General features: G+C 39.6%; 1 protein-coding gene across 2 annotated transcripts; it reads left to right on the top strand.

The window, feature by feature from the left end:
* Positions 1-328: 328 nt before the first annotated feature.
* klhl4 (kelch-like family member 4) lies at positions 329-27,171 on the top strand. Of its 2 annotated transcripts, none has more exons than XM_058650430.1 (11): positions 329-564; positions 13,339-13,506; positions 15,284-15,420; positions 15,775-15,971; positions 18,929-19,141; positions 20,143-20,329; positions 20,413-20,637; positions 22,332-22,494; positions 23,648-23,860; positions 25,218-25,389; positions 25,708-27,171. In XM_058650430.1, exons 1-11 carry the CDS (start codon positions 536-538, stop codon positions 25,765-25,767), a joined length of 1,764 nt encoding a protein of 587 aa, XP_058506413.1. In that variant the 5' UTR covers positions 329-535; the 3' UTR covers positions 25,768-27,171. The 2 variants fall into 2 exon arrangements, with proteins under 2 accessions (XP_058506413.1, XP_058506414.1); XM_058650431.1 differs by lacking the exon at positions 329-564 and adding an exon at positions 4,440-4,903.
* Positions 27,172-27,449: the final 278 nt, after the last annotated feature.

The following is a 27,449-nucleotide window of genomic DNA, read 5'->3' on the forward strand; positions in this document are numbered from 1 at the left end:
CATTTGGTGGATTTAATAATGATGAAATTAATTGTTACAAATGTAAATGTAACAAATTTACCAGCTACATTTTAATAGTTGTAACAGTTTTATTTATTGTACTAAAGGCTTAAATTGAATTTGCAGTGCATACACACTGGCTTGCTTAAACAAGATCTTTTTTTTATATATCAAACAGAAACTAGAGATAGGCATACATTTATCATATTACTAAACAGGTGTTCAGTAATTTATTAAGGTTTAAGACTTCACAAATGCAATGTTCTAAATCAAACACTGGGTGTGATCCCACTCCTGGTTGCACAAATGCGTTTGTTGTCATAGTGCAGAGGAAGGAACTTTGTCAGGGGTTTCCTGTAAAAGAGGAAAATAACTCTTTCCTTTCTGGAGGCAAAGGCTTTTCGGTTGGAAAGTGGGGCAGGGCAGAAAGAAAAAAACAGCAGCAGTCCTGTAGAGTTGTGATGTGTAAAATGTTGGATTACGTGCATATCACGGATGATGGCCACCCATTCCAGATGCTAATTCCAGAGTTTGAATGCTGAAGATTAACAGTCCATTTCTCAGGTAAGAAGAAATATTAATGATTGTCATGTTTACATTATTATGGGTGTTGTCAGAAAGTTATTTCCTTTGTCCCTGTGAATTGTGGCAAAGTCACTTGCTACTCATTTGGAACCAAGCTTGTTTTTAATCAAACTGCCCACATATGTAAATACAAAGGGTTAATTCAGGAAAGAATGATTCTTCATAGAAATATTTAATTATTATACAGTATGTCTGGTTGTGCATGTGTGTGTGTGTGAAAGAGAGATTGTGTTTTTCATTTCATTGCAGCATTTGCTGTATTATACGCTCTAGTCTCATGATACACAGACAATAGTCAAGTATATCTGAAACATAACTGTCCAACACAGCACTGATTTTGACATGAGTGACTCTACTTTAACTTAGGAATTTGCCATTGGATCTGATACGATAGAAGTAATTCAGTACAACAGATAAATGCAACTAGGCTTGATTGTAAGTGGAGCTAATCGAACTGCCTTTAGCATAAAAAGCCATCTAGCCACATAGGTATATGTTCACTGTACAGGCAGATGTTGGATGATAGTGTAGTTTACTGTACTATATGAGTCTGTCATCTCATGTGTCATGTAGAGTGCAGCCAGATGGTGCCCTTGACTTTTGGTAGAATAGGAAAGGTCACCCACTGTGATATGTTTCTGTACATTAAATCATTAATAGACCATTACTATGATGATACACCTTTATTGATAGGTAGGCAAGGGTTATGTTATAGCTGCAATTGGCTCCAGCTCACCCTGTGATCCTCAAAGGGATAAAGCGGTTGAAAATGATTGAACAAATTAATATATTTCTAGAAAGTGTCCACAAAATAAGAATTTGCATACAAATTATAATTGTAATTTGTAAAAATGTTTGGTGGAATAAGACATTTTTTAAAAAATTACTGTTTTTCAAAGTTTGGTTACGGAATGTGTTTTGCATCACCAATCATATGTTGATTTGAAGATAATTTAGTTTGGAATGGCTGCTATAATATTTTGGAAGTGGAACCTGGACTACAATTTGAATAGGGATATTAATAGAATTTATGTCCAAGAACGAACATTTTTAAAGTCTCAATAAATTCAGTTTTTATTTTGTGGGCAGGAAGAATAAAAACCTAGATAAAGAAATTCTAATAAAAACTACAAAAAATGAAAATTGACCACTTAAATAAAGACAATAAAATATTTCTACACGTTTTGTTCAGTTTAGTAAAAAAATATAATTAATATTTTTATTCCTGTACACAATCCCCCCCACATAATGGGTACTGTTGTAGTATCAGAACACCATATACTCATAACAAAAGTTAAGTCTGATGTCTCAGATGATTGCCATCTCTGCTGGGAAACAGTATCAAAAGGTGAAAGTCTAGGGAATATCCAAGATGCTTCTTTTATAGATGAATGAAACCCTAGACCTTTCAGCTATGGCTGCTGTATTAAACAATTAAGATTTTACAAATATCAGATAACAACGTAATAATAATAATAATAATAATAAATAATATGTTCATATCAAGATCGTCCATTCTTTCATCATTATAAAATAATTTCTGTGTGAATTTCTCTGAGATGAATAAAGTATCTATCTATCTGTCTGTCTGTCTGTCTGTCTGTCTGTCTATCTATCTATCTATCTATCTATCTATCTATCTATCTATAGCATAAACACTTGGCTATAAACAAAGGGGGAGCCACACACTTCATGTTGAGTTTCAGCCCTCCATAATTTCTGCCACTGATATGGATAATGCAACAACCTGAACATGTTACCTCTTTTTTGTCTTGTGGCTTGTCCCTCTCTAGCAGTTGCCACAGCAGATGATCTGCATATTTGATTGAGCAGATATTTTTAGACTGGATGACCTTCTTGACACGACCATTCCATTTATCTGGGCTGGGGACTGGCACTAGGAGTACAGTGGATGTCCCCGGTAGCTGGGGTCAATTTAGAGTGTCCAATTAACAATGAGCAATGGGGATTCGGTTGCTCACGGGTACCCGAGCCTTTGAACTGGCGGGTATTCAAACTGGCAACCCTTCGGTCACAAGTAAAGTTCTCGCTCCACTTGGCTATGGGCTGCCCCATGTTTCTTCACCTGACATTAATTGTGGGGAAATTCTATGTGGTGATCATTATCTTTGGATAAGATAACTGTTATGTTTTTTCTTTTTTTTGGTATGTGTGGAAACAGTGAGTTAAGTAAAAGAGAGATTTGATAAGATCATCTTATTTTTAGTGGGGAGTACACGTGAACAGTGAAGCATTTACAGACGCTTCAGTGGGCATGGCTGGAAATGACAAGCAAAGTGTTCATCTGTAAATCTGTAAACATGCAAGGTGCAGCCTGTGAGTGGGAAATATCTAAACATCTTTATAAATCAAATAAATACAAGGATTTGTCCTTTCTGGTAGATACTAGTTGATGTAGTTGCAAAGTAACCCTGAAATGGTTATGTATGATGGTAAACAAATCATTACTAAATTCAACTGAGGAGTGTAGCTCGCTGTGGTGTGTCATTTACATTATATGTAGTAATTTTGGCAGACGATACATCCAAAGTGACTTTCGAGTGCACGACATACGCTGCTGGCACAGCCTTCAGGAGCAACTTGAGGTTAAGTGTCTTGCCCAGGAATCAGCATGGAAACTAACAGAGGCAGGGATTGAATCCATGACCTTCCAATTTAAAGACAACCAGCTGTACCCCTGACCTAACTATCAAGTACTGAGCATTGCGCTTACGCAGCGGCATTTGTCTTAGAAATGTGGGAGACTGTTCTCTGAAACATTGACTGTTGAGGAGGCAGCTTACTGACCTTGAAGGTTCATCAGTATGTAGTTTTTCACTTCTTATCACAGGAGGCTCTCAAGGCAGTGACTGAAGGTGAATATATTCAGCTTGAACCCCCCCCTCGGGCTTCCATTTGATGCAAGAATAGCAGTAGGCACATGTGTGTGTTAGTATGAGGTAAATTTCACCTCCCTTGTGAAAACAGTGTGACTTGATGTGAGTTGGTTATTTATGAGTCGTTTATGTATCCCTGCTGTTGTGAGTGTGTATGGGTATCAGTGTGCACCTCCGTAGCCTACATTAATGCATTGCTATCTCCTACTAATGGTCCTGATTATACAATATATAATTAGCAGTCTTCCTCTGTCCCTCCTTCTGCAAGCAGTCATTTATTTTGTTAAGGTGTGACCTCATCATCCTGGCCCCATGAAACCCCACCTCCCCCTGCAAGAGCAGGCAGTACTGATATCACACAGATATATAGACGTAGTCAAACTGGAACACAGAGAACAACAGCAGAGGTGACTAGGTAGGGCTGAAGAGATTATCTCATTTTATTTCCAAGGTATATATATCTATACCTCACTGTGTGTGTATACTACGTGAGCACAGGGGAGACAAGCAGAGAGAGACAGAGCGAGCGAGAGAGAGAAAGAGAGAGAGAGAGAGGAGGCAAAGAGGAGGGTGTGTGGATCATGCATGTGCATTAACTCAGCTCCAGCAGCACAGCGGCAGCAGCAGCACAGCGGCAGCAGCAGCAAACAGAAGCAGCAGCACAGGAGGGGAGAGAGAGAGAGAGAGAGAGAGAAAGACGGAGTGGGAGAGTTAGAGGGAGGGTATAGTCTCAGGCACAGAGACAATAGCTGCAGACGACTGTTTTCCATCTCCAATAAAAGAACAACGGAGGAGAAATAGAAGGAGGAGGGGGCAGTTATGATAGTAGTGAGACAATAACGGAAGAGAGGAGGCACATTCTAGTCAGTGAGGACTGAAATCAAGGCTCTTCTCCTCTGTGCTCTCCATGTTTTTGGGGACTCAGCATATCATTACCTTCATCTCCAAACCCAGAGGAGGATGTCTGTGACGGGGAAGAAGGAATTTGACGTAAAGCAGATCCTCAGGCTCCGCTGGCGCTGGTTTAGCCATTCATCCCAAGGTTCGGCTGGCAATGGAGGTGGTGGTGTTGGTGGAGTGGGAGGCTACATCCAACAGGATGGCCTGGACCACAGAGGGACGCCCTCCCAGGGTCGACTGAAGAGTCACTCTCGGGAAAGAGGTGTTGCAGGACTATGGAAGACAAACAGCCCGGTCCACAGCATCTTGGCACCAACGTCAGGGCCCACACCTGTCTATGTTAGAGTGGGGCATCAGTCATGGCACCATCAACAGAACACCATTCAGGGTCTTCATGTCAGTGAGGAGACTTCAAAGAGCAGTTCGTCACCCAGCACCACAAGGAAAGAGGACATTAACAGTGGGCAGGAAGATGTGAAGAGCAGTAGAGAGGAACCTGCAGAGATGGAGGCCAGAGAGAGGTATGTTATTAGGTATTAGATACAGTACTTATAGGACACATATTTAAAATTCTCAATTAATGGAGTGATTGTTATCGGCCTTTCCCAGAGAAAGTCAGATGAGGCAGAATGCCAGGATTGAAAAGTAAAATAATGTTTTTGCCATAATTGTGAGATATTAGCACAACCTTGCTTTGAATAAAGGTTGCTGAGTTAGTACTGTAGATGGAGACTAAAAAGACTATGTCCACAACATTTAAAGTCCATTCAATATACGCACCATGAGCAGCTGCAATCATTGCTCATCTAGGGAAAGCTCACTGTCATTGGCCACACCATGTAAGGTAAACCAATAAAGCATCGTTTTAATTATTCAGTGGACTGAAAGCCAAGGCTTTTCCTGCTGCCTTGTTTGTATTGTGGTCCAGATTACATGCCCAGTATGCATTTGTCTGGCTCTTTTGAGAATTCATTTTTGACACAACATGCAGATGCATTCTTTCAGATAAAGGTGGATACCGGGAAAGAGCAATGACCTCACATACTCGACCTACAAAAATAGGAAGTAGTGTGCAATAACATGAATTATCCAGACTGTCATTAACAACCAAACATCATCCTACCTGACAGGATATTGAGTAGATTGTGAAACATCTTCTTTATGACTCCTGATGCCAGACTGTCAGGTCAATAGTCAGTGTTTTGAACTGTCTTTTCCCCACACCTTTCCAGGTTAGAGATGTGTGTGGTGCCTTGAAGAACAATAAAATCACCCCACACAAAGGATGAAAAGACCAACTCTCCTTTCATCTTGTCGGTGACATTATAAGTTGGCTGGTCCTTTTTTTCTGTTTGTAAACTGATGCTATTTTTTTTTTCTTGCATGCATCTGGTGATGAAGTGAACAATGAAAGTGAGACAGTCCTTTTGTTTTAGACAGGGTTCACAGTGATTATACGGATAATTATAAACAACTACACAGGCAAATTATGTGTCAACGCGGGCTTAATAAATGGCATGGGCAGTGGACAGTTAACACAACATGAATTATTGTGAGTTAAGACACCACTTTTGGAATCAGCTCCATGTTCCGGGGTCCCTGTTATGTGAAGAGTGCATGCATAAAAGATTTTCCCCACAGTAAAAAAGATTTTGTGGACCTTGAGTTCATGCTGGCCATGTAAAATACAGCACATATTTTGACAGTGATTCTAAATTATTAATAAGGCTCTGCTCTGTTGGATCATAAAATATATCCTTGACTCAGAAGTTCTGGATTGTAGTAGATTCTTATATTTGAATTTGACTATCAGAGTGGAATATGATGTTAAAATCCTATCGCTTACTGAAAATAAACCTTCCATCCACATTCACCCATTGACAGATTTTCATCAGTTTTGTCTATCATCTGAATAAATTTATCAAATAAATAAAGGAAATTGTGCTTTTGAGCAATCACTAATAAAAGATGCAACAATAATTAGCTGTTAGTACCTAGAGGGGAAATCGATTGCTGCTTGTTGCCTGATACCTCCTTTAATTTGAGGTCGTGTTAAATGGAAATGCAGTGTCTGGATAACTGTGAACGACAATGATGCCGCTGTTTGGACACGCTGCATCTGTAGATGTAAAGTCATACAGTGAATTGGGTCAGTGAGTGTGCGACACATTATGGCTTATATATTCATCTGTGGCTAAACAGATGTGTGGATGTCACTGAGATATGCTCATTCATTTACTCCACCAGCTGGGTGGCCCTATTATGTCTCACATCATAAATCCTTGACACATAATTTGTCACAATCCCTCAGGCTGGCTCGAGAAATGAATTCTGCTGGCAGTAAAAAAAAAAATACAAAAGTTTCAGCCACTCCACTGTTGCTGGAAAATATCTGTCATTTCTTTTTTTTTGGTGCGTTTTCCATTTATTCATGTGATATATACAAGGAAATTCATCCCATTGTTTCTTTTCCTCCAATGGTTCGGTTTCTCACTTCTGTTAATATTAATATTTACGATTGCTGTCATTCTGATTTAATTGGCAATAGCTCATGCCGTCATGTGGGTGTTCAGTATATAATTTAGTAGAAAATAATGCAGAGAAAAATCTGCACAAGCTGAAGATTCTGTGTATTATATGGATATGCTTAAATAGAATACAACAGAACTTGTTAATGATCTTTTGTATCACATGACACAATCCTGCATGTGTGCTACGACTGAATAAGCTCACTAACATTATGTCTCGGTCTATGCTTGTATTGTATAATAATATCAATCACATCTAACCGGCTAGTTGATATCTATAGCACTTTTAAATCAAGTGGGATACAATACCCTCTTGTTTCCCACCTTTAATCCCAATGCTGTAAACTGTGTATTTGCACTGTCCTTACAGTTCTCTTCCAAATGACCTCTCCTATTGTTGGCAGAAATTATATGACAGAAGTTAACCCGAAAGAAATGGAAACCCTGACCCCTCCATGTGTGGACTAATAGAGGCTTGAAACAGCGGGCTGTTAGTTTGAATGATATCTCAATTCTCTCTGTACCACCTTGGAAAGGAAATACCACCCACTCTCCCTGAGCTAGCAGCAGTAATTCAGATGTTGGACGCCTCATAACACCAGGCTTAGGGGGAAGTGGTCTGCATGTGACACATCCAATGGAGGTGTCCCTAAGATGCAGTAAAAAGTAAAATATGGTACTTCTGTAATCTCCAAAAGACTTCCTCAGGAGTAAGGAGAGTTTGTGATTACATATAATTGATTCTGAATGCTCTTAAACTTTGCCTAATCAGCATTCTGCACAGAAGAAGGCTGTCTTGAATAGAGGATAATCATTCTGTTGTGTATGTTATGTGTTTTGTCGAGGTTTTGATCAGCAATGAGTAAACATACAGCAGAACTACATGCTGGATTTGTTCCCTCATTTTTCTTTCGAATGTAGGTTGGTAGTTTCTAGAGGTAGACCTATTAATTGGTACTTTTTAAATGATCAATCATCATTGCTGCATATAAAACACAGAGTGAGCCACCATAATAGTTGTACAAATTCATTTTTATTTAAATGTAGCAATTTTGTGTAAATATAATATATTGTATATATATATATATATATATGTATGTATGTAGATATATATATATAGGCAAAAATTGATAAGATTAAAATATTATGACTTTTGAGTCATATACAGAATGTACACATAAGATTTTTTTTCTTGCCCTCTGATGTTTCTTTTTGCCATCAGCAAAGCAGTGGGGAGCTCTCTGCTAAGATCTGCACATTTTTCACTCACAGGATGCCCTCAACACACAAGCACACATCCCCCTACCAAACCTGGCACAGTACAGCTTGGCATTTTAAATCAATCTATGCTGAAGGGCCAAATATGAAAATGTGGAATTAAAAAATACTACACCATTTTCATCTTTTCAGCGCAGGTTTTATATCACAGTTTAAAGGGACTACGCCTCTGTTTTAATAGCTTTTTTATATCCTAGCACAGTGTTCCTCAGTGACTTTAAAAAAATATTTCAGTGTAAAAAATAATTTCGCAGAATTTACTCATTACTGTAAAAAACAGATCGTTAGTGACTTTCTTTATTCATTTTTGCTGTGTAGGATTTATCTCTTGGTGTATTGTCTTACTGTAATATTCAAAAGCGGCGTTTGTAACCCACCTGAGACCTTCATTATTTCTTTGAAGACATTGTGCTGACATGAGCTTCTCCACCACACGTCTTTACAACATGTGCTATCTTGGTAAAAGCTATATAAAAAGGCAACCTTTCATTTTTGTTATTAGCTGTGACAATCTTCCCACATCTCTCCACTTCACTACATGCTCACAAAGGGCCTACAGGACACAGTTCCTGTACGGAGAGCTACATTTCATTCAGCACAATCAATATTAAGCAGGTATGTCCGGCATAACAATGGCATCATGGAGAAGAATATCTGCTGTAATCCTGAGCAAGATAGGACGAGTGCAGAGAGGAAAATCTATTTCTGAGCAAGGTTATCATTTCAGTCTCACTGCTGGGATCGAGTTATTACTGTCAGTGAATGAATTTCTCCGCACACAAAGGCGAATGGCAGTAAACCACCTGTCAAAGAACAGACACATAAAGATCTCATAGAATATACTGACTTGGCACTTGCTGCATGAGGCTTTGTTCGAGTTGTTGTATTCCCAACCCGAGTTACTCAGCAGACCTTAGGGGCAAATGGCTGTTATAATTCCATTTTGAGAAAGACATTTCCCATTCGACCAAGACAGGCATAACTTTCATTTTTGTTGAGGGATGGAGTTGACACTAGCTGGAATGAGAATGCGCTTCTTAACACATCGGACTCATAACTTTTACAGCTTGTGGCTAATCTGGCCTGATGAAAGCACATCTGAAATCGCATAACCATTCATCTAAATGGGCAGTGTCAGCACAATGAGAACTTGATTACACCAGACGGAACAGAGGGATGCATATTAAACTTGTCAAATAACTTTTTGGTATTTTTGACAAATGTGTTTATGAAATGTATTACTCATATAAATTCAGAGACACCACGATCGTCTTATAGAGGTCCTTATAGAGGTCTTTCTCTCCTCCATCCAGGCTAATTTTCAGACACACTGTGCTCACGGGGCATTTTTCATCATGGCGGAGCCTTCCCACCCTTCACAGACTGTTTATTCCACTAGCATTGGGCTGTAAGTTCCACAACACTAATTCCTCTCCCATGCTGTCATATTTCTTAATGTGTTGGCGCCACCGAACTGCATATTATCATACTGTATATAAAGCTCTTCACATCCCCTATGCTCCTATCATCACTAGGACCACAGTTGCCTTTACTTGCCACATCTTCTATACAGATCATCTTTCAGCCCTTGGTATTTCTCAAGCTTCTCATGCTCTTTCTCCTTGAAGTTGCTGTCGCTCGGGATTGCCACTGCCCTCTTCTGCTGTTTATCGATGACCACTATTTGATTAGCCAGAACATCTGAGTGAGGTCCCTTGGGATCTGAGCCCTGTCATTCTCAACCACCTTTGTAGGCGTATTCCATCTTTACTGCTCATGTATCGAACCATGTGGCTACTCATCTTAGCCACCATGATGCCTGATAGGAGCTTCCATGTTGTGCTGAGACTATCCAGCTTTGTGTCAACCATTCTGTGTGGGTTCAGACAGCAGCTGCTGGTTCATTTGTGCTGCGAGGCGTTCATGGAGGCGTTCATGGAGGCGTTTCCTTCTTGTTGCCTTGACTTTAGGCTATAGCCATCTTTTTCATGGAGGGTATGGCACATACATCGCACTTATGACTAGCACTTCATAGTTTGGCTTACTTGAAGCTCTTACTTACTTCTAGCTCTTATTTGTACCAAAATGTTTAAATGCACTTATTGTAAGTCGCTTTGGATAAAAGCGTCTGCTAAATGACATGTAATGTAATGTATGGTGTTCATCTTGTAGCCAAGCCTCTTAAGGACTATTGATGCTGCCGTATATATCATATAGATATTACGTGGGGGTGGAGTGGCTAAGTGGTTAAGACTGGTACCCTGTGTGTGAAAGACATCATGGTCACAATGGTCGCAAGTTCAACTCCACCCCTGGCTGATTGTACTTAATTCCATTGTAAGTCACTTTGGATAAAGGCGTCTGCTAAATGACATGTAATGTAATGTAATATCAGCTTGATGGTCTTAGTGATCTCATTAGTAGGGATAGCTAGCAGTGCTTAATTAGCTTTGACAAGTGGCGGTGTTTTGTGCTCCTCCAGAATTTCAACTTGGTTTCAAACTTCAACAACAGCAATTCTCTGCTCTATTTCATGTATGGTGTTTTCAGTAGTTTTCCAGAAGCCCACCATTGGAACACATCCAGAAAATTGATGCAGTTATTATTTACAGGTTTCAGTGTAAGTATTTAGTGAAAACTATATCTGTACACACCCTAATTAATGTTTAACAACAAAGGAAACAAAAAAAAAAGTATATTCTCTGCTTCACCTGCAAAGCAGACTTTGTTAAATATGCCGTGTATTTTTCCTCAGATCCAATTTGTCTCATTGCAGTGTTCTGGTTTTGGGAAGGTGCAAAGAGCCTTCAGATCATATGTGCTAGCTGACTGAGTCTTTTATTTTTTTGGTTTATTTTATTTTGTTTTGTTTGGTTAAGTTACCTAATTTACATTTTTTTTTTTAAATTGTTTGTAGACATCAACTAGAATCCATGGACCCTGTTATATGCTCAATTCACTGACTCCTTGTGAATTGTTTAGAAGTATGCAATGTACAGGGATGTCCCGACAGCAGTTTCTCTGGAGTAAGGTACTCTTGGGCTTTAATGCTTCAATAAAATTGGGCTATACCTCTGATAATCCAACCTGCTACTGAATGTGAACCATACACCTCAGAGAAATTTACTGCTCCCTAGAATGTGATACCAAAGCAATTAGTGTCGGAGAGATTGGTAGACATGAAAAATCCTTACCCCGTGCCTTGGAGCCAATACAAAGGCAATGCATCTCGGTTTTATGGCCCATTGCTTACTCAGTCTTGTTCGGTGTTCCTCTCCAAGACTCCAGAGTCAATGGGGAATTATCCTGACAAAGCAATAAATTACTCTTGCATTTAGCATAAAGGCTCCCGACAAAGATTGGCCTATACGATACTTCAGTGACCCTAGGGCAAAATAAACAATTCCCAGAGGGAAAATGTTGTTGCTTTTGGTAATCGTAGAAAAGATATCGCACACTCAGCTATCCCCCCCCCCCCCCCCCCATTCTTCCTGTATTGCCAACTCCCAAACACAAGGATTTCTTTATTTGCATTGGCATATCTGTAATTTAATTTTTTTTACTAAATAATCCATCTCTCACTTCAGAACTTCTGAAGAATCTCTTTAAATAGCAGTGACACTTTTGCTGGGCACTATCAGACTTTGCAGCAGACACACCCTGAGATGACAGTAAATTCCCTCGCAGAGAAGGCTTGGGTCTTTTTATGTGGCGTAACAAACAGCTCTAAATGTCAATGAGTGGACTTGGTCTGTGAAGGACACCAAAGTGACTAGGCTGCATTATTTGCGACAAGTCTGAGGGATTACTTGAAAGTCTATGAAACAGCATGTAATCTAGCAGCCTTTGGGGACCCAGCCTCACAACAATGCTGTGAGGAACAGGCCGGTTAAATCTCTGTCTTTGTAAAACACACATGCACACACAGATATGCAGACACACAAACATGAACAAAGGCTGGTGCACACACACAGGGAATTTCTGTCTGAAAAGCTTTTGCATACATTGTGGTGCTTGCTTGTCCCACTGGATTGAAGAGATTAGTTATCCACTTATGTACGGAGTTTAGTCGTAACGGTTTTAATTTTAGCTTAGACTGTCAAGAAAGATGTAGATTGAGGCGGCTTGAGAGACTCCCTCTGCACAAAGCTTCGAGACCTGGCGGGATCAGCCCCAGGATTTTGAGGACATGTGCTGCTCAGCTGTGTGTAGTTCCAGCATGCTCCAGCATCACTTCAATTTGAGTCTGAGCCTGGAGAGTGTGTCAGTTCTGTGGAAGACATCCTGCCTTGTTGCCCTCAATCTAAGTTGCCCTCACATCTCATGTGATGAAGGCGCTGGGGAGGTTGGTCTTGAGGGCTCAGGTGAGATCTTCTCTGAACTCACTACAGTCTGCATACCAGCCGTTCCTGGACGCTGTCACCGACCTGCTGCAGCGAGCCCATTCAAACCTGGATGGTGCTGGCTGCACTGTGAGAATGACTTTCTTTGATTTCTCCAGTGCATTCTACACCACTCAGCCTCTGCTACTGGGTGAGAAGCTGCGTGTGATGGGTTATTATGCGCCCATCATCTCCTGGATCACTGAATCCCTGATTGATTCAAGATTCAATATTCAAAGTGTTTATTGTCATATGCACAGCAAAGAAACACGTTTCCCTGTACAATGAAATTCTTACTTTGCTGTCCACTCAAAAATACCAGCAAAAAGTAAACAAGAAATAGTATAAAAAAATAGTGTATAGATATACATAAAGAAAAATAATAAATATTAACAAACAAATATATACATACAAATATATGTAAATATATGCATTATATATAAGAGAACACGCAGATCAGGAACCCTAATTTGTGCAAGTTGCTGTGTTCAAGTAACAGATGTAAAGTGGCAGAGATGTAAACAGATGACTTTAGTGTAGTCCTTCTTCCTGTGAGGCAACAATACTAGCCACTATAACACCATGTGACTGGTTAGAAAATACAACTAATATAATAAATCTTATTGTTTTCTTATTTAAACAAAATTGCGGGAGGCAAATCGGTGCTGGTGCAATTCCAGCACTTTTTAATTATAAAAGAAACGTATGATGCTGCTATTAAATTGTTTTTTTTTCTCTTCTTTCCTCCTCCTCATTTGTGTTTTACAGGTTGGCTCTAAGCACCTTCTCCAGAATGAATACCACCTCCTCAGATGAGTTCTTCCAAGCCACAAATCACGCAGAGCTGACTTTCCGTAAGATGGAGACATACCTCCAGCACAAGCAGCTGTGTGACGTCCTCTTGATAGCAGGGGATCACAAGATACCCGCTCACAGGTTGGGGTTTGTGCATCTGTCATCCTTTGATTTGAATTATTGTTGTTGCATCTGCTGTTGCATACATCCAGGCCTTGAGATGGACCTGCAGTTCACATGCTGGAACATATTTTCTCCATGCCATTAATCTTGAGGACTAATCGAATACGTTTTGAAACGATTCTTTCGATTTTCTGGTGACAGTTGACAGGAATTCTTTGCCAACTCCATGCTCACTGGTTTGCATCTAAGTAATGAACAATGCCGTGATCTAATTACACCTAAGCCCTTCCTCATCCCCACAGAGTATTGGATACATGGATGTAGACTGTGATCCACCACAAGGAGTTGTCAATATGTGGGCATCCAGGCCTCGGTTGACTGGCTGAATGGAATAGATAACATGACATACTATGATTGCTGAGAGGCATTGTGTTCACCGAGGGCATGTCTATACACCGGCATATATTGTTAGTTCATCTAGACAGTCTCATGAAACAGAAACCAGAATGCTCCACAGAGAGGGAGAGAGAGAAATAAAAGTATCAGTCCCTGACCTAGTTAGTTGATATGCACAGCTCTCTGCCTGCTTCAGTCAATGCAAATTTACAGCATGGGTGATGTACAGAAATATTAAACAAAATCCATTTTTTGTAGTTGAGATTTAATTTAGAAGTGTAAAATTGATCCACTTAACAACAGAGTGAAGACTTTGTGTTTCTTTCTGACTGTTTGTCATGGCTCTGTTTTTTTTTGTTTTTGCTTTAACTATTCTTGTTAAAAGATTGAATGGATTGGACATAATCAGAGACAATTCATTCTGCATGTCAGGAAAAAAACAACAACACAGGAATGTGAAGCTACTCTGTAGACATCTGCAGTAAAATAGTGGTAAGGTAGATAAAGACCAACTTTATTCGACTCAGTAACTGTGAATTAGAAGTACCAGAAATCCTAGTTGTTCTGTCAAACTGATTAAAGGTCATCTAATAGAAAAAAAAAAACTGCCCCTGAAAAGAGAGAAACTGATGGAAGGATGAGCATCTTGGCAGCATTCCATCAAACCAATCAAAAGTAGAGTGCCCAGATGGAAGTTGCGTTGAGTACGAGTGTTATGGTTCTATGGCTGCTTGGAGGTTGTTGAATTACATCAGTAAAAAACAAATGTTCTCTGATGATACAATAACTGAAAATGATTTCTGATAAACTGCAGACACTGCTCATCATTTGGCACTTTGACACTGAGTGAAGCATGGTGGTGGCAGCATTGGGTTTTTTTTGGCAGAAAGGAAGGAGAATATAGTCAGAAATTAATTGGATTAAATGAAATGGATAAAAGCAAGAAAATATGCTTTGACCCACATCACATCCTGTCTGTCACTGTATGAGTCACATTCTTTTCTCAGCATTCAATGGCCCAAAACACTCAGCCAATTCAACACTAGAGCACATTTTGGACAAGTCTGTGACTGCCCTTGAGTGACCCAGCCAAAGCCTACACTTAAACCCACAGAGCATCTATTAGAACTTGAGAGGCTCTGCCAGGAAGAGCAGGATTAACAGCCTCCAATCCAGGTGTGCGAAACTTGAAGAAGACTTGAAACTGACAGCAAAGGGGCTTCTGCAATTTATTTTATTCAAGGGAGAACCTTTGTAAATCAGTGTTACATTTAAATCACAAAACAGCAAAGTCATGCATTGTATATCACTGTACAAAATATATGTAATTTCACTAATCCTTATATCTAGATATTGTACTGTACCAGAGCATTAATCTATGCTGTTTTCTTCATGGCAGATTGGTTCTGAGTGCTGTGTCAGACTATTTTGCTGCTATGTTCACCAGCGATGTAAGAGAGGCAAAGCAAGAGGAAATCAAGATGGAGGGAGTGGATCCAGATGCTCTTAGATCTCTGGTTCATTTTGCCTACACTGGTAAGTGCTCATAAAGCCATTCACTAGGTTGTTATTAGACTTCTGAAATCCTGAATGATAAAAAAATGGATCAATAAGGCATTTCATCATAGGGTATCTAAGTGGGCAGCACTTTTTTTTTTTTACCAGACAGATTGCCCTATTATATTTTCCCACTAGCTATGTGTTCAAATCAGAATATGCACTTGTGCAATATTTTTCAATCCTCTGAAAAGGAATTATTCTTTAAAAGATGTTTTTACTGTTCATTTAATTTTATTGGAGATTTCCCATTTACTTGATTAAAATGTCCCCCTCAACACCTCTCCCTAAGTCATGACATAAAAATTTACTTTGCTTGTCCTGACATTGCAGGTGTCCTTGAGCTGAAGGAGGAGACTATTGAGAGTTTATTGGCGGCAGCTTGTCTCCTCCAGCTTTCACAAGTCATCGAGGTTTGCTGTAACTTTCTGATGAAACAGCTTCATCCCTCCAATTGCCTCGGAATACGTTCCTTTGCAGATGCCCAGGGCTGCGTGGACCTGTTCAATGTGGCTCACAACTACACCATGGTAGGAGGGCGAACAGAAGCAGACCACATGTTAATGGCTGGGCAGACTAAATTATTTATTTCGCAATCATTCCACTGCATGAATGCACAAGAGCAGCTGTCGCAACAACAGCCATAGGGTGTTTAGACATTTTGTTTAATAACCTGTATTTTATATGTTCTTATGAAAAGCAGTCTGAACACTAGTTAATGCAGGGAAATGACTTTGGACATTCATTTTTTTTTTTTTTTTACCAATTTACCTTGTGAATTAACTTTATAAATGATGTTTTATTATATGTATTTTTCCAAAAAGAAAAATAATTTCTAATTTGGCTGTAAGATGATAGCAGAAGGACATCACTTTCCAGGGTGAAATGCAGCGCACACCCTGGACAGGTCGCCAGTCCATCACAGGGCCAACATATAGAGATGACCAACCATTCACTCTCAAGAACCCAGAGAAAACCCACACGCATTTGGAACCAGGTCTTTTCTTATCTGCTGTGTGGCTCATTGTTTTCTCATTTCAGTCAATAAATACAATATTCACAAATGCTGCCACGGTGGGAGCTTAGATCGACTATCGTCTATTATGATACAAGACATTTTTAATAACTTCTCATAACCCTTATGAAAAAAATGTGTTTGTATCTTGGTTATTCATGTCATGTAATTCCACCTGGGAAACGGGTGATGTGCAAATATTAATAGAAAATTGCACTTTGTCTAATTTGGTTATGTGGCTGTCAGTAAAAGATAACACCTTTGCTGCACCATTGATTAGTGCTCTGCCCGTCTAGAGAAAATGTGATTTCTCCATATCTCTGTGAGGGATATTTGTACTGGATTAAGATTCATGCACATATTTGTCAGATAAGGTCTTGCTGACCATAAAAAAAGTGACAGCACCAGGCCACAGTTATCTCCTAAAGAACATCTGCTCAGTCTGTTTACACAGACCCCATCAAGGACCAGGAGGTTAATCTAATCATCAAACGGCACAAGAGGGCCAACTTCCTGTTCAATCACTTCAGTAATGAGCAGGGAGAGTTGTGGGCTTCCTGGAAGTCCATCCTCTGGGTTCTGAGTGGAATAAGTTGTGTTTTGATAAGCATATTTTCGTGGTTTTGAGTGGCAGACGAGATCCGTTTCTGACAACCCTTTCCTGTTGCAAAGAGTTGTCTATTTTATGTTGCAGTGGATGAGAATGTTATGTTTCACTGTACGGGATGACAGTGGCTTTCAGCAATATATCTACACAGACCAGCTGCAACATTAAAATCGGTTGCTGATTCAATCATTTTTTTTTTTTATGTCTTTGTGGCCTGACAAAGCCAAAAATGCTGCCACTATAACCCTTAAACCAGTTACCAGTTATTATGTTGTGGCTATATACAACATTCGAAAAATACTACATTATTTTGATTTACTAAACAAATCTGAGTTTTAGAAAATAGCAAGACGCAGTAAACTGTTTTCACCGTCCTAGCTTTTTAAATTACACAGTAATCGAAAACGTTCTTGAAAGGCAATTCTGCAGCCTCTCTCTGATTACACATCAACATTCGTTCTTTTCAGAAAACACTGGTATTACGCAATTACTCTTTGGCAGTAGTTAAATCAATTAGTATCCTCTCCTGCTGATCTTGTTTCCCAAGCAGTTTGCCCACCAATGTGTATGCGAGCATCTGAAAACATCATTTTAAATGCATATGAAACAAACTCCTTTCAGTTTTGCAAGCAGCTGCTTTGGGGTAGTAATTACAAATAATTGGCCTGCAGCAATGTCAAGAAGTTGGAACGAATTTTTCTCCCAGAATTGCCACAACAGATCAATAGATGTCCCTTAGTTCTTTAAGGCTATCTGTGCTACGCTCTTAAAACCCGTTGTTCTAAACGATCGCACCCAGTCACTGTTATTTGTTGCAAGTTGATGATCAATAGTGTGCTTGTTTAGTGTAATTGTCAAGCTTCTACTCCACAGTGAGAGCCTGATTTGTCAAAGTTTATCTGGCAGCTTAAAAAAATAATGTTCAGCTGTCCCGCTACGAAAGAAAGGGGAATGTGATTATGGCCGTCCATGTCTTTTTTTTGTTGGACAGGCCATAAAGGCACAGAGGAGGGAGGCTGTTGCATATAGCATCATCTCTAATGTAGCTGCCCAGAGACAATGTCCTTAAGGAGGTGGCCATGCAGTGCCGTAATATTGCTCAGGCTTCAGGCCAGTAAATGGAAGATCAATCTTTCAGAAGGCAATAGAAAACGGCTTCCACAGAACTTAGAGCTCTGCACCACTCGGTGTAATGGCAAAATTGATGTGCAGTAGTTCTCTGTTTCTCATTAGAAAGCTTATGAAGGCTCGTACCACGTAAGATCAGTGGCAAAAATGGTTTATAATCTCCATAAGAGACTTTTTGAAGGCGTTTTATGCCAGATTGATTTGTAGCCTGCCGTGTAGATCATTTGATTTTATGAGCTTAGTGAAAGAAGTGACAGTTTCATCTCTACCTTCAATTTCATGGCAAACACATATGGTTATTAATTATGTTATAAACTGTAGATAGAGACCTGTAGATTGGCATGTACTGTCTGCATGGAGTCATTTTTCTTCTCTTTTCTGTGTGGCTGTCATTAGCTACTAGCTATAGAAACACGTATGCACCCACCTACACACACAAACTTGTTTTTATCTCATTGACATAATGCACTCCCGAGCCCCTTACCCCAAACTTAACCATCACAACTAAGTGCCGAACCCAAACACGATTTTTAACCCTCCTTCTAAAACCAGGTCTTTACCCTGAAAGCCCCTTAAAAGTTGCCCAGGCAAAATGTCCTCACAAAGATGTGTTCTCATATTTTCTCGACAAAGATATAAACACAGGGACACACACACAAGCACGCACACATACACACACGTACTCCTCCATTAATGACTGATGTTTATCTGCCTCCTTTGTGCCTCTGATGTTCCAGGAACACTTCCTGGAGGTTATTCAGAACCAGGAGTTCCTGCTGCTTCCCACAGTCGAGATTGTTAAGCTGCTCTCCAGCGATGACATCAACGTCCCTGACGAGGAAACCATCTTCCAGGCTTTGATGTTGTGGGTGCGGCATGATGTTCAGCATCGACAGCAGGACCTGGGTGTGCTCCTCGCTTTTATCCGCCTGCCTCTTCTTCCTCCACAGGTGAGATTGTGGCTCAAGAAGACTCAGAAAAATGCAGTGCCGTTGCCTGAAATTTCTCCTTGATATGTTCTCTCTCTATATACACATTTATGAATATATATAAATATGTGGTTCTGTTTGAATTGTTACCGTTTTAAACACTGCAACTTGTATTTTATGGATACTTTATTTCTAAGGACTGATTTACAGTTGTGTGATTAGCAAAACATCAAACATAGAAATAGAATATGAAGTTGTCTTTTGTATAATGCTGTTTTATTTTCACTGACAAATCAATTCTAAATATCTGGTCATATTTATTTTTTAATCAGATATTTAAAAATAAAAGGTTTTTGTGAATGCAAAATATATGAAATATATGATCTAACACCTGGAAAAATGAGCTGTGATTTAAATGTATATAATGAATTGCAAGTACTGTATTAGGTCAAATTAATGAGCCAAGCAGTGCAGCTGACATGTATCTGCAACAAGATCATTATATACATAAAACTTCCTGTCAGGAAACTGAAATGTGCTGTGAAATATTTAATTAATCCAATCAAAATATGCTCCCAGGAAAGCTACTACACAATTTTTGTTGATGCTGTGTGGAAAGAAGACAGCTGAGAGCAAAAAGAAGTCAATTTTGAGAAGAGAACATTTATTGCACTTGCTTTTATGAAAGTGGATATTAACTGTAATACAATAAAATAGTGATAGTATTTTTGTTTGCAGTGTGTGTAACTGTGCGTTTTATGTTATGATGATCGAGTCACAGATTAATCTTATTTCATATTACAAATAGCAGATATATTATTCTCGGATCTTATTGTTCAATAATGAATAATCTTTATCTTTATTATTTCATTCTTCAAAGACAGGAGCTGTATAATGGCTGTCAACACCTTTGTGTCACTTTATATGTCCTTCATTTTCTTCAAAAGCTTTTCACTTTGCTCTTTGTTCCATTGTGTTCAGTTCATATGAGAATAAACCCTACTGACTGCCTTGTAATGCAGCTCCTGGCAGATCTGGAAAACAACAAAATGTTCTCAGATGACCTGGAATGCCAAAAGCTGCTGATGGAGGCCATGAAGTACCATCTGCTGCCTGAGCGACGACCGATGTTTCAGAGTCCGAGAACCAAACCTAGAAAGTCCACCGTGGGTGCACTTTACGCTGTAGGAGGGATGGACGCCACCAAGGGTATGAGTCCATTTGCAGCGCGCGGTGGTGCAACTCAACAAAGTGGATCTGAAATGTAACGTTTTACGTCTTTGTGGTTTTAGGCTCTACCACCATAGAAAAGTACGACCTGCGGACAAACACTTGGGTCCAGGTTGGAGTCATGAATGGACGTAGGCTGCAGTTTGGTGTGGCGGTAATAGACAACAAGCTGTTTGTGGTTGGAGGGAGAGATGGACTCAAGACGTCCAACATGGTAGAGTGCTACAATCCAATCAGTAAAGTGTGGTCCACCATGCCCCCCATGTCAACACACAGACATGGACTGGGTGAGTGAGGCTTACACTTATTTCATATAAAAGAAAAATAAGAAAGCAATACATGCAGCAGGTTTTCTTTTTTGTAAATATGTAATAAAATAGTTTCAGTTATACAATAGTGTGTTAACATGACCCACATGTTGATTACTTCTGACTACTTCTAAACTGCTTTTTTTTGGCAGTGTTTGTCTGTTTGTTTGTCTTTCGGCTGTGATAAAAATCCATCTTCTACCACTTTATCCATAATTCCAAAAAATAAAGGACAGACTTTGATTAAATTTTGGTTATTGCCCAAGGAACAATTAACTTGATTTTGGTGGTGATGTGGGAAAGTGGGCAGCCATGGTGGAGGTTAGTGTTCTCTGAGTGCCTTCTCTAGAGTTTCACAACATGTAGCCACATGTCACCTAAACTTATTTTTTATTTTATTTTTACAAATTACTGTTATAAATTATAAATTGTTTTCTGAAGATGTTGACGTTAATAAACTTTTTTTTTTTAATTTGTAAAGGGAGGATCTTGAGAACAGATATGCACATACTCACCAATGTTATACCTATATACAAACATACACACACAACATTCTTTCAATTATTGCGGTGTTAGAGGTTTCAGTTCAGTGAGGCGTCATGGTGTTTTTTTTTCCTCGGAAATTTCAGGATGCATGCTCAGAGGGGTCATGGCTGGCATGCTGTTAAAAAAAAACAAAACATCACACATTTCCTTTTGAGATAGACCTTTGATATTTTCCCTTTCCCCTATCAAAGCTTGGCAGACTGTGCTGGCCCTGCTCTCTTTCACCCTTCCCTGCCCAATAAATCTCATATCAGAAGCATTTTGATTCACAGTTGAAACAGTCTGGGTAACAGAACAGGAAGATCTTGTCAAAGCATTCAGCTCACTCACCCAGCATGGTTAGAGGTATCGGTGAGCCTGCGAGATTCCACTTTACGGACTACCTGTGTTGCCTTTGGTCTTTCCTGCGGCAAATATCGCTTGCTGCTTTGCTTGTGCTGTGCATATTTTAATAAATATATCGAAGCTTAGTGTCTGCCAACTTTCCTTTTGGCCATTTCCTGCTGTGCGTTATGGCTGAAGAAGAGAGAAAAAAAGTAAACATATTCATTTATTATATATTCCAAAACCACAATATGGCGCTTTATACTTCATGATGAGAATTGTTTCTGCCTGACAGTGTTTATGTAATTCTAGGTTCCATGAACTCTCACGAAAGGGAAGTCAGGGTGGTAATATAAAAAAAAACATTGTGTTAAAACATCCTTTCCTCTGTTACCGTTGAAAACCAATTTCCTCTGTGGCTTGAGGATGAGGAAAAACAATGCAGTTTTATAGTCTTCCTGTTTTTTGACTGGATTTGGTCAGCCATGTGACTCACTCCACTCAGTTCTCTCTAAAAAACACCAAAAAACATGTTGCTCTGCTTCAGCCCTCTACAAGAACTGTGGAAACAACAAAAAGGTTAATTCATGAATTTTGTTTACGTTACATTTGTTGCTACAACCAGCCAAGATGAGAATAGGTTGATGAGATATGTGTTAAATATGTTGTATTGTGGCTTTAGATTTTCTAAATTCCCCAGTACGTAAATAATTGGACAATTTTCTTCTTCTTTCACAAAACCGCACACTAGTAGCCTTTTTTATTTTTTGCGAGACATGTAATGTCTTCATTCATTTGTATAGGTATTGCTGTGCTGGAGGGCCCCATGTACGCCGTAGGCGGCCATGATGGCTGGAGCTATCTCAACACAGTGGAGCGGTGGGACCCACAGGCCCGGCAGTGGAACTATGTGGCGAGTATGTCCACACCGCGCAGCACCATGGGAGTCACAGCGCTCAATGGAAAGTAAGTTGAGCAAAAAGTAAAAAAAAAAAAAAAAAAATGTACAGCTTTCATGCAGAGTGTATTGTTTTCTTTCTACTATGTTGAAATATCATCTTGCCTGAGGTCGAGTTCACTGGCACCAACAGACGCTGAGCAGAGAAAAACAAGTAGAGACACTTTACTAAAAGGAATGTTTGTTTCGGTGCATGCATGGTTTTGAAAGGATCATATATGCCAAAAAAAACGTTCTTGTTATTTAAATTAAAAAGATCTGCCTGTCGCAGTGGTATATTCAACACAGTGTTCTCAGTCTGGCATATTCTAGCCAATTTCTGTTACTTAATCACATTTTCAAAGACCTGCATGCTTGATTGTTGTCTGTTCTTGCTTTTTTTATGTGCTAAATGAAGTACACGTTTTCTTCCCTTGCACTCAACACAATCTGACTGGAGAAAATGAAAGCAGATCTTCAATTTGCACAAAATGAAACGACTTGAAATGCAAAACATACAACCTCACAGACGCCCTGCTTTGAGAAACAGCATAAATGTGACACATAATAGAGCAGGGAATTAGTACAAGCATGAATTAGCAACTGCTTAAATGTAGTATATTATGTTCGTAATGGTTTGCCAATGTTATTCCTCTTGAGGTCTGTGCGAGAGTACAGTACTCACCAGCTCAGAGACTGTTCTGATTTGTGTGATGATAACTCACCCACTAATCGAGAGTTTATAAAAGCAAAACACTTTGCTTATTTGTATGAATTAAGTGCTTTACAAAACTGTTACGAGTAAATTAAACAGACCAGCCAATTAAAATGTTTGCGTGCTGAAAGGGAGAAAAAGACTGCTGCTCGGCTACATTCACATTCTACACAGAGTTATTTAATCTAGGTCACAAATAGACAAGGAAACTGTTTCCCTGGCCTCCATCTTCTTGCTGTCAGGCTTGTGAGCAACACACTTAACACCAATGTGATCTTTCAGGGAGAGAACACAACGGGGCCTTTGAGAAAAATCCTATAATGTGTACATTGACACTGTTCTGTCACCTTGTTTTTTTTTTTTTATAAACACTTGAGAGCTGATTTCATTGTTTTTCAGAGTGCAGTGTTGAACGTGCACGTGTCAGATGCTTAAGATTTGACCCGATTTTGTTTGAATTTTCTCAGGTTGTTTGCGGTGGGTGGTCGAGACGGCAGTTCGTGCCTGAGGTCAATGGAGTGCTTCGATCCACACACCAACAAGTGGAGCATGTGCGCTCCCATGGCCAAGAGGCGAGGAGGAGTGGGTGTGGCAACATACAACAACTTCCTGTATGCTGTAGGTGGACACGACGCCCCGGCCTCCAACAATTGTTCTCGACTCTCCGATTGTGTTGAGCAGTGAGTAAATGCATCTCCACAGGGGGGAGAGGACAAACACAAAAAAACGTTGTGTAATCAGTTATGGACAAACTCTGACAGGGGCAAAGAGTAGCGAGTGGGACTGGAGGTTGGAAATTTAGAGTAGAGTCCTAACCTACCTTTCGTAGAAGACGAATGAATAGAATAGAAAACTAAATCCAAACAATTTAATAATTGGCAACTGACAAAACAAACTCAATAAATTAAATAAAGAGCAGAACTACACACAGCGACAGGCCAGGAATGTGAGCAAGAGTGAGAAAGGGAGACTTCTGGTGGAGCCTTCCTCAGGGCTGCCTTTAGGGCTGCTACAATGTCAGGGAGTGTTCCTCACTACAAGAGGTTAACTCCTTTAGATCAACACCCTTTTCCTGCATTTTCAGGCTTGTCAGTATACAACACCACATTACATACAGAAGTGAGGAGATCATTGTTTCCACACGTGGCTCCATTTGATGGTGTCTGGCACCATCTGGTGGACGTGTCAGTGGAAGAACACGCCAGCAGAGTGCCTTCATCTGCAGTGTGCCCTGTTTCCTGTTTTTAAATAATTGTCCAGTTCCCCTTTCTAGATGAGAGATTGTTGCAGCAACGAACTTCAAACACTTATGTTACCACACGGTGATTTCGCAAGTGGAACTGATTCAATTAAATTAAATATGTTTCCGCAAGTGCTACCGGCTGACTTGCTGTATCAGTTTCCCACTATATTGTGTCTATTTTAATCATCCATGCCCCTTTTGCCCCGAGTTCTGACTGAACATGAGTCTGTTTCTCTTGAGGTTTTTGTATCTTCAGTTTATTTGTCTCCAGGAAACAGAAAATACTTGATTTATTAAGCTTAATGCATAATTTTGATCAATTTTGATTTATTTTTTATTATTTCACTGAAAATCTATCATTGGATGCATATTTTTAAAAGCATTTATTGACTCTTCTTTTTACTCTTTGTGGTTGGAGTTACCCCATTATGTTTTGTGTGATGCTGCAAGTATGTAAATGGATGTTGGCAACATAAATGAAATTGGCGCCACTGTGTTACATCCAGAGTGGACACATGTGTGGTTAACATTAGAGCTTAGTCATTTTGATTAAAAAGCTCCTGTGTGGCTTACGATTGTGAAATTTTATTCAGTTTGCCACAATTTACTGCATCATATTTATCCTTCTGTTGGTGTCCACTCCACTGAAAATGAATTGGCGCCCTCACTAAGAAGGGCAGCTCTCTGTAGGGCCAGTGTCCACCTGCTGCGGAGTTCAGTTGAGTTTTACTTGAGTTGCCTGTGATTTGAGCAGATGAACATCCATTTATCTAAATATTGCATATTCATTACAGGTATGACCCAAAGACGGACATGTGGACCACTGTGTCCTCCCTCAGTGTCCCCCGAGACGCGGTGGGCGTGTGCCTGTTGGGTGACAGGCTGTACGCTGTCGGTGGATACGACGGTCAGACGTACCTGAACACTGTCGAGACCTATGATGCACAGAACAACGAGTGGACTGAGGTGATAACAGCTTATATCATTGAATGTAAAATATAAATAAAATATTAACATGCACATGTTTCCGAGAACATTTCACGTTTTTAAATTAAATCCAAATTAAAGTGAAACTTCAATGGTTTCATGTAACATCAAGGGTTCCTTTCATGTCCTTTGGAGAGATTAATTTGCTCAAGCTTGCTTGCTTTTTTTTGTAGTGCCTTTCGACTTTTGCTTCTGCAACCCTCTTATCTTATCTTATCTGTATGAAGTATAGTATATAGATTTTCTTTTTTTTATCAGATGAGAAAATAAGTGTTAACCTGCCTTGTTTTCCTGCAGGAGGTCCCTCTGAAAGTCGGCAGGGCGGGCACCTGTGTGGTGGTGGTGAAATTGCCTTGAGCTGTTTTGTCTCATGGCTCCACGGGAAACAAATGAGCGGGCGAGAGCTACAAAGAAGAGTGGACAAACAAAGCAACAGAACACGGACACATATTTCGAGACTTATGCTTTTATTGTTATTATTATTTCTTCTTCTTCTTCTTTCTTTTTTTTTTAAAATCTGCCCTCCAGATTCTTACGGGGGAGACAGAGAGAGAGCCTTGCCCACAAACCATTGTCTCTCTCATTAGTGGACATGATGTCTCCCTGCTGAGCGCTTGTTCACACACTGGAATGCTCTGCGCATTCTTCACATTCTCACCCGATCAAGAATTTTCATAGACTTGGCTCAGCTGTAGCAATTCAGTGCCAACCCTTTGTTGTATGGGTTTGTTACGCTACATTTTATGAAAAGTTCTATTTGTGTCTGTAACAAAAAAAGAAGACCAAAAACAACAACAAAAAAAGAGTCCAATTTAGTTTTACATTTATACACAAACATTTCCTATCAGTGCCATCACATACAGTATATTTTTGGGTTTATACTCCTCTTTATAGCCATTCAGAAACAAACATGTGATATATATAAATGTTATATCAGTGTCTTTTCTTGGTCGGTGATCTGATTAGACTCTTACTCTTTAGTAAAGGGATCCATGCCAACTCTGAGAGTGATGAGTTCATTCAGGCCTGTTTAGAGTTTTAGGGATGAAATCAAAACTTTTTTTTTGCTGAATAATATGTTCGAACATTGTTCTTTCACTCTTGTAAATTGAGTCTGTAGCTGCAGAACACCAAAGTAATTTGATTGTCTTAGATGAAGTCCTGTTGAGCATTCAACGACGGTTTACAAAATTGTGAATTACAGAGAATATATCATATTGATATTTCACATTGCTGTACAAACTTTTGTGAACTTTTGGAAACAGCACTTGTGTCATGCCTCAGCCAGCACCATTGACGTCATTCTTTTCATTTGTGGACATGCGAGATGACCTAGTGTTTTATTAGATTTACACAATGCCCCACATCAAGGTCATTGTCTCTTCTGTATTTTAAGAGATTTACTGCCTTCTTGATCACACACACACACCCACACACACACACACACACACATCACGGCCACTGCATTTACAGTAAACCTGAAGAAACAGCAAACCATGGCTACATGGCCCAAGGTACAGTAGATCCAAACCACCCACATTTCTGACCTGACACTTTTTTATTTTTATTTGACTCTGATCAGAATTTTTGGATTTATAGTTTAGCAGACATCATAAAAAGTGCACATCGCTAACTTACTCACAATAAGATCTATTAGGAACTGAAATTGCAACATGATTTTTGGGGGCCAAATGTTTATGTTTTTATTATAATTTTGTACAGCATGGAAACCTATAAATAAAGCAAGTTCAGTCTTTTCTGCATGATCACATCCATGTTTAGAGCTGAATGTGGACCCTCAATGGGCAGATTTTGATTTATCTTGCTCTGCTTTAAGTAAACTAAACTCATTCTTTCACAAAACGGACTCGGGAACTTCTTTGATGTCAGAATGAACCGCAGTTTTGCTGTCCGCGCAGCATCCACGTCTTAAGTCGAGCGACCATGCTTATTGATGCTGCTCTTGTGTTTTCACAGATTGAGCACCAACTGCCACTGCTCGTCTTTGTTTATCCTCCAAATAGTTTCAAAGGCCCTCC

This window comes from Solea solea, chromosome 14, assembly GCF_958295425.1.
Source record: "Solea solea chromosome 14, fSolSol10.1, whole genome shotgun sequence".
Lineage (NCBI taxonomy): Eukaryota > Metazoa > Chordata > Actinopteri > Pleuronectiformes > Soleidae > Solea > Solea solea.

Bases quoted from the DNA above. Each gene is read 5' to 3' on its own strand.
- klhl4 (XM_058650431.1), top strand. From the start codon at position 4,443: ATGTCTGTGACGGGGAAGAAGGAATTTGACGTAAAGCAGATCCTCAGG. The intron at 19,142-20,142 runs GTGAGATTGTGG...CTTGTAATGCAG, and splicing joins TGCCTCTTCTTCCTCCACAG to CTCCTGGCAGATCTGGAAAA. The intron at 20,330-20,412 runs GTATGAGTCCAT...TTGTGGTTTTAG, and splicing joins AGGGATGGACGCCACCAAGG to GCTCTACCACCATAGAAAAG.